Here is a 12,889-nt window from a genome sequence, read left to right as displayed (position 1 = left end):
TTTTCTGGGCTGCTGTGAGTTTTGTATAAAATAAAGAGCGAAGAAAAGAAAAGCATAATCCTCGCCTCTGGATTCAAGATGGATTATGAATCCGAAACCGGTCCCAGGATGCTTGTTTCCGGTCCAGGGAAGACTTGGCTTGGCAGTTCGGGCTGAACTGTTCCCATGAGGCACAGGGTCAGACTGATTTGCATATAGCCATGTCTGAACTGGGGTGGCTGAGTGAACTAAAGAATGGTGCTGGATTAAACCCAGATCAGTTGCCTGGGGGTGAGTGTTTGATTTGTTCAAACGCTCCGTCCATCATCCCCTTTTGTATCGCTTTGTTCGCCCTAAGTGTGGCAGGGTATGCTCAGACGTGAGTCCCTTGTTCACTTGGCCACTGGATTCAAGATAGCCTGGCTGATGAGGATTATGAATCCGAAACCGGTCCCAGGATGCTTGTTTCCGGTCCAGGGAAGACATGGCTTGGCAGTTCGGGCTGAACTGTTCCCATGAGGCACAGGGTCAGACTGATTTGCATATAGCCATGTCTGAACTGCGGTGGCTGAGTGAACTAAAGAATGGTGCTGGATTAAACCCAGATCAGTTGACTGGGGGTGAGTGTTTGATTTGTTCAAACGCTCCGTCCATCATCCCCTTTTGTATCGCTTTGTTCGCCCTAAGTGTGGCAGGGTATGCTCAGACGTGAGTCCCTTGTTCACTTGGCCACTGGATTCAAGATAGCCTGGCTGATGAGGATTATGAATCCGAAACCGGTCCCAGGATGCTTGTTTCCGGTCCAGGGAAGACATGATTTGGCAGTTCGGGCTGAACTGTTCCCATGAGGCACAGGGTCAGACTGATTGGCATATAGCCATGTCTGAACTGGGGTGGCTGAGTGAACTAAAGAATGGTGCTGGATTAAACCCAGATCAGTTGACTGGGGGTGAGTGTTTGATTTGTTCAAACGCTCCGTCCATCATCCCCTTTTGTATCGCTTTGTTCGCCCTAAGTGTGGCAGGGTATGCTCAGACGTGCGTCCCTTGTTCACTTGGCCACTGGATTCAAGATAGCCTGGCTGATGAGGATTATGAATCCAAAACCGGTCCCAGGATGCTTGTTTCCGGTCCAGGGAAGACATGGCTTGGCAGTTCGGGCTGAACTGTTCCCATGAGGCACAGGGTCAGACTGATTTGCATATAGCCATGTCTGAACTGGGGTGGCTGAGTGAACTAAAGAATGGTGCTGGATTAAACCCAGATCAGTTGACTGGGGGTGAGTGTTTGATTTGTTCAAACGCTCCGTCCATCATCCCCTTTTGTATCGCTTTGTTCGCCCTAAGTGTGGCAGGGTACGCTCAGACGTGAGTCCCTTGTTCACTTGGCCACTGGATTCAAGATAGCCTGGCTGATGAGGATTATGAATCCGAAACCGGTCCCAGGATGCTTGTTTCCGGTCCAGGGTAGACATGGCTTGGCAGTTCGGGCTGAACTGTTCCCATGAGGCACAGGGTCAGACTGATTTGCATATAGCCATGTCTGAACTGGGGTGGCTGAGTGAACTAAAGAATGGTGCTGGATTAAACCCAGATCAGTTGACTGGGGGTGAGTGTTTGATTTGTTCAAACGCTCCGTCCACCATCCCCTTTTGTATCGCTTTGTTCGCCCTAAGTGTGGCAGGGTATGCTCAGACGTGAGTCCCTTGTTCACTTGGCCACTGGATTCAAGATAGCCTGGCTGATGAGGATTATGAATCCGAAACCGGTCCCAGGATGCTTGTTTCCGGTCCAGGGAAGACATGGCTTGGCAGTTCGGGCTGAACTGTTCCCATGAGGCACAGGGTCAGACTGATTTGCATATAGCCATGTCTGAACTGGGGTGGCTGAGTGAACTAAAGAATGGTGCTGGATTAAACCCAGATCAGTTGACTGGGGGTGAGTGTTTGATTTGTTCAAACGCTACGTCCATCATCCCCTTTTGTATCGCTTTGTTCGCCCTAAGTGTGGCAGGGTATGCTCAGACGTGAGTCCCTTGTTCACTTGGCCACTGGATTCAAGATAGCCTGGCTGATGAGGATTATGAATCCGAAACCGGTCCCAGGATGCTTGTTTCCGGTCCAGGGAAGACATGGCTTGGCAGTTCGGGCTGAACTGTTCCCATGAGGCACAGGGTCAGACTGATTTGCATATAGCCATGTCTGAACTGGGGTGGCTAAGTGAACTAAAGAATGGTGCTGGATTAAACCCAGATCAGTTGACTGGGGGTGAGTGTTTGATTTGTTCAAAGGCTCCGTCCATCATCCCCTTTTGTATTGCTTTGTTCGCCCTAAGTGTGGCAGGGTATGCTCAGGGTATCGCTTAATAGGTCCAGCATACGAAAGAGGGCTACATGAAAACACGCTACGAACGAAAGTCTGAGCACCAGTAGACCTGTAACCTCTCCAATTAATCTGAGGAAGTTAGACAACCGACGAAAATCGAAACCTCGAAGGAGCCAGCAACTCTTTTACTCGATAGGACTTAAGATAAGATTGAGCAAGAGATAACGTTCCTAGAAAGAAGTAACATCTCAAGAATAAGATCACAAATCAAAGATAAACCTATATAGGAGCCCACGAGGGAAATAACAGAAAAGCCCAGATGGGACTCCCCAAACACGATAGCAACTGGAGTAGAGAGTACGGCAATCCAATAAAGGGAAAAGACAAAATACCCTGAGAGAGACAGACAAACTGAACTTGTCCTGAAAAAGATGGTGTGAAACATTTAAGCCATCGAAACGCGTCGACGCATTTTCTTGTAAATCTTATGAAGCACACTTCTGTCAAGCATTAATTATCTGAAAGTGTATGACATTGTATGCTAGAGAATATATGAGATGTATAAACAGTATTGACAAATTTAAGTCATACAACCCTTTCTGTCTTTTGCAAATTATGCTGGTCATAATTGTCTCATTGTGTTTAATGTGATTTCATTAATGTTTCTGTATTTGTGGGGCACTGAGTATTGAACACAAGTTTTTATGGTTGTATTTTCAAAATGTATTTTTAATAAATATTCAATTTGTACTTAGAATTTACGTTGTATTATAACATTATATTGTCACATTATGTGCTTTTAAAAAAAATCACGGTCCAGGGAATTATTCCTTTCTTTTGGTTAAATTACCCTATTTCCCTTGACGCCTTCAAGGGGTACCTCTCCTATTTTGAGTCTTAATAGAATTGAAACTCACCGTTACTAAAGTAGGCAAATTTCGATTCTTACACCTACAAATTATTGTAAATAACAGAACTTATGAAGGTATTGTACAACAGAATATCCATGCAGACTTGGAAACAGAACACAAGCAACATTCTCTCACCTTTACCTGCTCTATATGTCTTGGCCTGATTCACTTGCATCTGTGTCATGGGAATGGGATATAAAGGCTGAAATGTGAAGGAAAATAAACGTTAGTTCATCATCAAAGCAGCTTTTATTTTGGTTAAAATAACCATAAAAAGCACATTTACATAAAACACATAGTAAAATTCATCACAATTTATCGTTGAGTTGTATACATAAAAGACTAATATAAAACAAAATATGATGTACTCTAAAAATTGTAAAATGTCAGTCCTTTCTTCCTTTGCATGAGACTCACGGCAAACAAAAATCTGCTAACACCAAATACAATCAATCATGTATTGTCTGTTTTCAGAATTCTTAGGGCCTCAAAACTTTCTGGTCCTCAAACCCAGACACATTGGTTTTACCCATTTTCTTCTTATATCCGCATATACAGGGCAAAAGAATAAAATGGTATGGGGACCCCTCCTAGTTTCGGCGAATCATGAGTGCAATTTTGTAAGTGCTCTGTCAACATCATTAACTTACAATGAGAAGAGTGTAGGTGCCACCTTGTCTCACCCCCCCCCCCATTGATTGGAATATCCTTTGTGAGTTTGCTCCCTGGTTCCCATCGCATTTTTCTTGGTGGAGCCTGATTATCTGTTTCAGGATCTCTTTAGGTATACCTTGGCGACGCACATGCTGACACCGCACGCTGACTAACGCTATTCCGAAGTAAGTGGCAGTACACAACAGGGTTCGCCGTGCACAGGGCAGACCAATTTAATACAGTCCTTTACCCCGGGGCTGGTCCTCCGGATTTAAGAGCGGCCAGCTTTTAACTATCTGTGACCCGGCTGAATATATTTCTGTCTCCTTCTAAAGAGGACTCTCTTAAGTGCGCAGCAACTGAGAAAGGATTTTCTCTTTACTTACTACCATGATATTAGTACAAACTACGGTAAGTGTCGTCCGGACCGGTCCGCGACAGCCGAGGAGCACCTTTTCCTGTTAACAGGAGCACTGTATAATTTGATTAGCTTCTCACAAGCCACCCCTTTTCACTAAGGACTGCCTCACCCAACTTAACCTGCTAAGAAAGGCCTTAACCACAGTAGAAATTGAATGATTACACAGGCCACCTAGATACAAACCACTACGGGAGTCCTTTGATTTCTTAAATCAGCAGATCAAACCGAATTATATTTATGCCTATACAAGTTTGAGGTTTGGTCTTCTAATGAACAAGTTACTTACCTTCGGTAACTATGTATCTGGTAGAGACATAGTCTAGCCCAGATTCCTTAACTTAGAATATCCCCCAGGCGTCAGACTACATTAAGAAACAGGATGTAGAAACAAAAGCTTACTGCAAGCATACAGTCAGCAATCACTGCCATGTTCAAGCACATTAACAAAGACATAGGTAATAATCTCATGGTGTAGTTCATCAACAGCATTTCCTGTGGTGGTAGTTTTATTTATTGTGTCACTAAAGAAAAAGTGACTAACCTTCCATAATATTATTTCTGCAGGATACTTCACCTTCCTCTAAATGTCTCACCTTTTGAATATCCAGCACAAGCCAGATGAGATCTTGAAACTTTTTCCCAGCAATAATTCTGCAGCGCCACAAGGTAGTGCCATGCCCCTTCAAGCATGGCTTCTTCCACATAGGATGCGACAACAGCATGGTATTACAATACAACTGACTGTCATGCTGGTGTCAGTTTTTAGAATTTGTTGACACCATTCAAGGCCCCAGAGAGCATACCATTGATTGGTAATCACAGTGGCATAGTTACACTTCTTTTAATAATCATAGCACTAAGTTATGGGAGGAAGGATGGAGGCGAGGAGCCTGTGGGAACATTTGGAGTCCACCAGAAATATCGTTACGAGGAGCCTGTGGGAACATTTGGAGTCCACCAGAAATATCGTTACCAAGTAATACTTTTTCTAATGGTCTCCTTCCTGCAGATTTCTCATCTTATGAAAGAGTCCCAAAGGAATACCCTCTGAGAGATGGGAACGAGTTGTGCCAACTAACCAAGGAAGTCATGCATCACTGCAAGCCTGAGATGTGAGGCAATAATGTTTAGCAAGGGTAAATAAGGAAGACCAATTGCCCGCCTGGCAAATCTCATAAACAGGACAACCATGGGAAGAGCAGAAGAAATCTGACATGCATACGTGGAGAGGGCATGAATACCATCCAGAGGGTTCTTTCTGGGCTAAGGCATAGCAAATCATTATGTAAATGGTAACACAAACATGGATAGCGCAAACTGCCTGTTCACCAGAAGACAATTAGAGACGGGGAGTCACGACCCTAGTATCCAAGAGATCAAAGATCACAATAGACTCCCACGACAAGGAAGGCAGACTCCTAATTACAAACCTGTCAAGAGGCGAAGAACGGTTCCACATAGCCAACATATATGGCCCTAATACAGACAACCCTACATTCTGGGCGGAGGCGTCAGCCACACTAGATAATCTCCCCCAAGACGAACTGACGATAGTAGCAGGAGATTTCAACATCCCGCTCAACCATATAATTGACAGACAATCCTCTTGCCCATACCACCCCACCAACTCTCACACCACACTACAAAAACATATGCACCAAATTCAACCTCAAAGATGCATGGAGACTACAACATCCTGACACTGCAGACTACACCTTCTATTCCAACCCACATAACTCCTACACCAGGATAGACTATATCTTAGTCTCGGGATCACACATGCACCTGATAGAACAAACAGATATAGCACCAAGGCTGGTCTCTAACCACTCAGCCATTAGCCTCAATCTAAGCGGCTGCCACAACGAAGCGGTCCCTAGGATGGCGCTTTAGCAGCAAAGTTAGCTCAGACCCAGAAAACAAAAAAGAGATAGAAGAAGCCATAACCGACTACCTAGCCCACACCGACTCCCCAGATACTAGCGTTGACACACTGTTGAAGGCCCTAAAGGCAACTAGCGGCAAACTAATCGGAATTAAGGCAAGAATAAACAAAAAGTCGAACATGAGAATAAATCAACTTGAGGAAGACAAAAAAAAGCTAGAACCAGACCATGTAACAACCACAAATGACAACGTAATGCTGTCCACACTAACAGCGCAAATATGAATACAACAACATTTTGAGTGAGAGGGCAGGACTGTGGTGCAACAAGTGCAAAACACTTAACCGTTGCGAATCCAACAGAGCGTGGAAACTATTAGAATCATACTTGAAACACAAACGCAACCAAGTGGCGATCGCGACAATCACAGACTCGAACATAATAATAATAACAAAACACACACAAGACACAAGGAGATCCTAAATACATTTCAGGAATTCTACTTGGAGCTATACAAGTCAGAGCAAACACTGAGCCAAGAAGAATGCGCAAGATACCTCGACAGATTAGGGCTTCCAAAGCTAGACCCTGCAGACACAGCAAGACTAGGGCAGGAAATTAACGTCACGGAAATCGAGATGGCAGTCAAGTCACTTAAAAAAAAAAAAAAAAAGGCCCCCGGGCTGGACCGATACACGGCTGACTTCTATAAGACCTTTTTAACCTAATTAGACCCAACCATGAAAAGGGTCTTCAACCAAGCTGCAAACACAGGGGGCGTACCCCAGTCCATCACAGAGGCTACTATAATAGTCATCCCTAAGGAAGGCAAAAACCACCAACTACCAAAGAACTACAGACCCATATCCCTCATCAACGTGGACTGTAAAATCTACACCAAAATTCTGGCAGTCAGATTAAACACTGTCCTACCAAAATTAATAAGTAAGGTACAAGTCGGGTTCATGCGGAATCGTATGTCTAACGACAATACACAGCTTTTCTGCCATATCCTAGAACAAATCCCCACAAAACCAGAGCCGGCTGTAGCGATAGCACTAGATCTCCTGGGCCTTCCTGGAGCAATGCATGCAGACCTTCAATCTGGGAGAGACAATTATTAGTATGACCATGGCCCTTTACCAGACCCCCTCAACCCGCATCGCAGTTAACGGCGCACTCTCAGACCCCTTTAAGTTGCAGCAAGGTACCAGACAAGGATACCCACTCTCACCGGCACTCTTTCTCCTGGCCTTAGAACCCCTCATACAGGACATAAAAGAACAAGTTACTTACCTTTGGTAACAATATATCTGTAAGAAACATTAGTTAGTTAGATTCCTTACCTTAGAATAACCCCCAGGCACCAGACTGGATCCGGAAAATGTTGCGCAGCAGTACCCTTGCGCGTCTGTAGGCGTCGTCTGCGGCTCCGCGTCCGTCGTCGGCGACGTTGGCGCCGGGCTGACATCATCGGAGTACTTAGACGCCGCTCTCGCGCGCTGACGTCAGTTCGTATACACAGCTGCTTTTCCGCGCCAGAAACGCAGAGCCATGATAAAAACCGACACTGGTGCCATGAAACTAGGGCCCTGAAAGGGATGACCTTAACCCTAAATATCGGTTCGCAGAACGGGGAGGATGGGTGGGGCGGTAAGGAATCTATCACTAACTAATGTTTCTTACAGATATATCGTTACCGAAGGTAAGTAACTTGTTCATCTGAAAGAAACACGTTAGTTAGATTCCTTACCTTAGAATAGATACCCCAGTAATACCAACCCCGGTGGTGGGTCTGCGAATCAAGATCGCACCAGAAAGTCCCGGAAATCGGAACGACCAAAGAAGCCATCTCTCCGGACTTGGCTGTCCAGGCAGTAGTGTCTTGGGAACGTGTGCAGCGAGGCCCACGTAGCTGCCTGACAGATGTCCTGCAAGTGGACTCCCCGACCCAGGGCAGTAGTAGCCTCCGTGCCCCAATTGGAATGGGCCCTCAGCCCAACAGGAGGCTCCTTCCTCGCTAAAGAGTAGCAAATCTTGATGCACAAGTCGACCCGAGAGATGGTTCATTTGTGCACCGCCCGTCCCTTCTTAGCGCCCACGTCACCAACAAAGAGTTGGTCATCCACCCGGAACTGGCGTGTGCGATCCAGATAACATGAGCGCGCACGTTTTGTGTCCAGACGGTGGAGCCTCTCTTTCTCTTTCGAGGGATGCGGAGGCGGAAAGAAGGTGGGCAAGGTGATGGACTGCCCGATGTGGAAGGCTGTGACTACCTTGGGCAGGAAAGAGGGTCGCGTCGGCAACACAACTTTGTCCGGATGGACAGAAAGGAAAGGAGGTTGTGAAGAAAGGGCCTGGAGCTCACTTACTGGCAGAGGTGATGGCAACCAGGAATGCAGTCTTAGGAGTGAGAAGACAAAGAGGACAGTTATGAAGTGGCTCAAAAGGAGCGCACATCAGATAAGTTAGAATAAGGTTCAAGTTCCACTGCGGCATCACGAAAGGAACAGGAGAAAACATATGAGTGATACCCTTCAAGAACCTACTTACAGCGGGGGACTTGAACAAAGAGGGCTGATCAGGTAGCCTTAAGAAAGCGGAAATGGCAGAGAGGTAGCCCTTAAGAGTGCCCAGAGCAGAGCCCTGCTGGGCAAGAGAAAGAAGGAAGAGGAGAACCTCAGAAAGGGGGGCAGAGAGTGGATCCACAGCCTTTGCTGTGCACCATGCCACAAATTTGTTCCACCTGCAGGCGTATACCGATTTTGTGGAGGGACGCCTGGCTGCCAGAATTACATCGCAGACTTCAGGAGGCAAGTCAAATGGCCTCAACTGTCGCCGCTCAATCTCCACGCATGGAGGTCGAGACTGGACAGATTCGGGTGGAGGACCATCCCCTGCTGCTGTGACAGGAGGTCCTCCTGAAAAGGTAGACGAACCAGGGGATCGACTGACATGCTGAGTAGCTCGGGATACCAGTATCTTCGCGCCCAGTCCGGAGCCACAAGGATGACTTGGGCCCGGTCATGCCTGATCTTCTTCAGCACTCTGGGCAGAAGTGGTATAGGCGGAAAGACGTACAACAGACCACAACTCCACTCGCGACGAAACGCATCTCCGAGCGAGTGCCGCCTTGGAAATTCCAACGTGCAGAACTGATGACATTGCGCGTTCTCTTGTGTGTTCAATAGATCTAATCAAGGCTTTCCCCACTACTGAAAGAGACCTTGCGCCACGTCAGAGTTAAGACGCCATTCGTGATCCATCATGCAGCGACGGCTGAGTTTGTCCGCCCTGGCGTTCAGGGAACTTGCCAGGTGTTGAACCACCAGGGTCACGCCCTGATGTTCCAGCCACTGCCAGAGGCGCAGAGCCTCATGGCATAGGGTCCAAAACCCCACCCCGCCCTGTTTGTTGGAGTACCACATGGCAGTGGTGTTGTCCGTGAACACCTGCACTACACTTCCCCGGACAGAGGATATTAATGCCTTCAGTGAAAGCCGGATCGCCCGCAGCTCCAGAAGGTTGATGTGGAGCCGGGACTCCGCCGGAGACCAGAGTCCTCTGATCTCCGCCTCTCCCATGTGGCCCCCCAGCCCAGGAGGGACGCATCCGTCACAACTACGTGCTCCGGTTGGGGAAGAAAGAGGGATCTGCCGCTGACCCAATCGCGGTCCGTGAGCCACCACTGCAACTGTCTCGCAGTGCCCTCCGAGATCCAGACATGGTCGGACAGTTTGCCCTGATGCTGGGTCCACTGAAACTTCAGGTCCCACTGCAGACCCGCATCCGCCACCTGGCGTGATGCACCAGAAGAATGCTGGAGGCCATCAGCCCCAGAAGCCGCAGCGTCAACCTGACCGAGACCAGGGATAAAGGCTGAAAGATCGGAATCAGAGTCTGAATATCCCGAACCCGCTGTTCGGGAGGATAAACACGAAACTGCACCGAATCCAGAACAGCTCCGATGAAGAGGAGCCTTTGAGAGGGACACAGGTGTGACTTTGGCACATTGATGGAAAAATCCCAGCAGGTGCAGGAGGTCGGCTGTAGTCTGAAGGTGTCTGACAATTGTCTGGGGCGAGCCCGCCTTCAACAACCAGTCGTCGAGGTAGGGGGAAGACTGACACCCGTAACCTGCGCAGATGAGCTGTGACCACCGCCATCACTTTCGTGAACACCTGTGGGGCGCTGGTAAGGCCAAAGGGGAGCACGGTGAACTGGAAGTGCTCATGGCCTACCATGAACCGCAGGTAACGCCGGTGGGCCGGCAGGACGGGGATGTGGAAATACGCGTCCTGCAAATCCAACGCTACCATCCAGTCTCTGGGGTCCAGGGCAGCTAAGACCCGAGCCAGAGTCAGCATCTTGTACTTCTCCTTCCGGAGGAAACCGTTGACGTTCCGTAGGTCCAAAATAGGGTGTAGGCCCCCTTTGCCCTTCTTGGGAACCAGAAAGTAGAGGGAATAGCAACCACACCCCACTTCTGGCCCAGGAACGCGCTCGATGGCCCCCTTGGCCAAGAGGGCCGACACTTCCTCTTGCAGAAGTTGCAAGTGATCCCCCGACACGCGGTGGTACTGTGGTGGCATGGCTAGAGGGGTCGCCTCGAAGGGGAGGGAGTAGCCTCTTCGGACGATTTGCAGCACCCACCTGTCCGAAGTGATGGTACGCCAGTGAAGGAGGTGATGGCGGACCCTGCCCCACACTGGCGTTAAATGGGCCTAAAAGCTCGGACTAGGAGGGCTTTGAGGCGGATGCTGCGGGGGTGGATGTGGACTGACCGCGCCGTTGTCCCCTGGCACCGCCACGGCGGTTACCACGTCCGCCGCCACGCTGGATGTTAGACTGCGGTCCGTGGCTGGCAGGACATGAAGGGGCGCCCCTTCCTTGGCCACGAAAGTAGCGAAAGGCAGACTGCTGCTGACGCTGGCCTGAGAGGCCCAAGGACTTGGCCGTAGCCCTGGAGTCCTGTTCAAGCGCATGATCTGCCTTACTACCAAAGAGGTGGCTGCCAAATGGCATGTCCATAAGGGTGTTCTGGACATCGGGCGAGAAGTTGGCGGACCTCAGCCAGGCGTGGCGGCGAACTGCCACCGTCATTGACATCACCCTGCCCAGCGAGTCCTTGGTATCCAGCCCACATCGTATAGAATACCGAGCTGCGTCTGGTCCCTCCGCGAGGGCTTGAACGAGCTTTGCCCGGGGCCCCTCCAGGCACTCTGGCAGCACGGCCGCAACCGTATCCCACAGAGAGTGGGTATAACGGCCCAAAAGGCAAGCGGTGTTTACTGACCGCAACCCACAACTGAGGGATGAGAACAGTTTCTTACCAAACTGTTCATACCTTTTGGATTCCCGATCTGTGGGATAACCAGGCTCTCGGGGGTGGGGTGGGTGGACAGGAAGCTAGGGCCGCCCGGATATTGGGCGGTGGCGCCTGGCGACGTTCCTATCTACAGGGGGGCCTGGACCAGGTGCCCAACAGGACGTCCATGAGAGCCTCATTAAACGGCAGGAGAGGCTCGGGAGCGCCAGTCTGCGGTTTAAGGACCTCAGTGAGGATGTTAGACCTCACAGTAGCGACGGGAAGCGTAAGCGCCAAGGCCTTGGCTGCCCACATCAGCACCACACTACAAGCAGCTCCCTCCTCCGTACCCACGGTAGGAGGGGAGACAAAGCCAGTGTCAGGGGAGGTATCAAGACCACTGGCCTCACCTAGCTCCTCTGTCCACTCACGTGTCAGAGGGTCCTCAGACCCCTCCCAATCCCCTTCGTCCTCCATCTCCTGAAATTCAGGGTCAAAGGATGGAGCCGGATCAAAGAAGAAATGCTCTTCAGCCGGTGTTGAATGTGGCGTCGGTCGACGCTGGATCCGGACGAGGGAGGGATCAGGGGCGACGCCGTAGGGGACGGCGCCGGGGGCCACACCATGGGGGTCGATGCCGGCAGGGCCGTGAGGTCGACCAGCGGCGACCCGGATCCAGAACTGGATCCAGCGGGAACCTGCGGCGCCGGGGCCGAATCGCCCGGCCCGTCTGGACTCCCAGTCGGGACCGCAGGGCCCAGAGGCACCGCGGGACCCGACGGAGGAGAGAGGGACCTCATGGCCATGAAGAAGGCCTCGATCTCCTGCGGCTCCGGCGGGTGGAGGCGGAAGAGCGATGACGTCTCTTCGACTTCTTGTGCCTCTTACCAGAGGACTTGGAGCCCGACGAATGGTGTTGACTCGTCGAGCTTCAATGACTGCGTGGGCCGACTGCCGGAGCTCGAGGCGCTTACGGGACCACTCTAGTCTAGCCTTCGACGTCAAGGCCCGGCAGTACGGGCACGACCGGTCGTCGTGGTCGGCCCTAAGGCAATACAGGCACCGGCGGTGGGGATCGGTAACCGACATTAGTCGGTACAGGGCTTGAACCCGGGCATCTCTACCGGCACCGAAGGTCGTGAAGACTCGAGAAGAGATCAAAAATTATCACAAAAGTTTAGTCAAAAAGTGACTAAGGTACTGCTTTCTCCGGACCTGCGCTTGCTGGCGCGGAAAAAAGAAGAACTGACGTCAGCGTGCGAGGGCGGCATCTAAGTACTCCGACGACGTCATCCCGGCGCCAACGACATGGACGCGGAGCCGCAAGCGACGCCTACCGACGTGCAATGGTACTGCTACGCATAATTTTCCGGATCCAGTCTGACGCCTGGGGGTTATTTTAAGGTAA

General features: G+C 50.0%; 1 protein-coding gene across 19 annotated transcripts in view; it reads right to left on the bottom strand.

Annotated features, from left to right (window-relative positions):
- Positions 1 to 12,889, bottom strand: part of ATXN2 (ataxin 2) — a 1,876,777-nt gene that overhangs the window by 660,186 nt on the left and 1,203,702 nt on the right. For 10 of the 19 annotated variants that reach the window (XM_078667457.1, XM_078667461.1, XM_078667455.1 and 7 more), the window contains one exon: positions 3,348 to 3,414. In XM_078667457.1, the coding sequence (XP_078523583.1) occupies positions 3,348 to 3,414 (67 nt within the window). The remainder of the gene's footprint in view (positions 1 to 3,347; positions 3,415 to 12,889) is intronic. The other 9 variants (XM_078667458.1, XM_078667462.1, XM_078667444.1 and 6 more) reach the window with 1 other exon arrangement.

Source organism: Lissotriton helveticus, chromosome 11 (assembly GCF_964261635.1).
Source record: "Lissotriton helveticus chromosome 11, aLisHel1.1, whole genome shotgun sequence".
NCBI lineage: Eukaryota > Metazoa > Chordata > Amphibia > Caudata > Salamandridae > Lissotriton > Lissotriton helveticus.
This window is presented reverse-complemented; position numbering and strand designations above follow the sequence as displayed.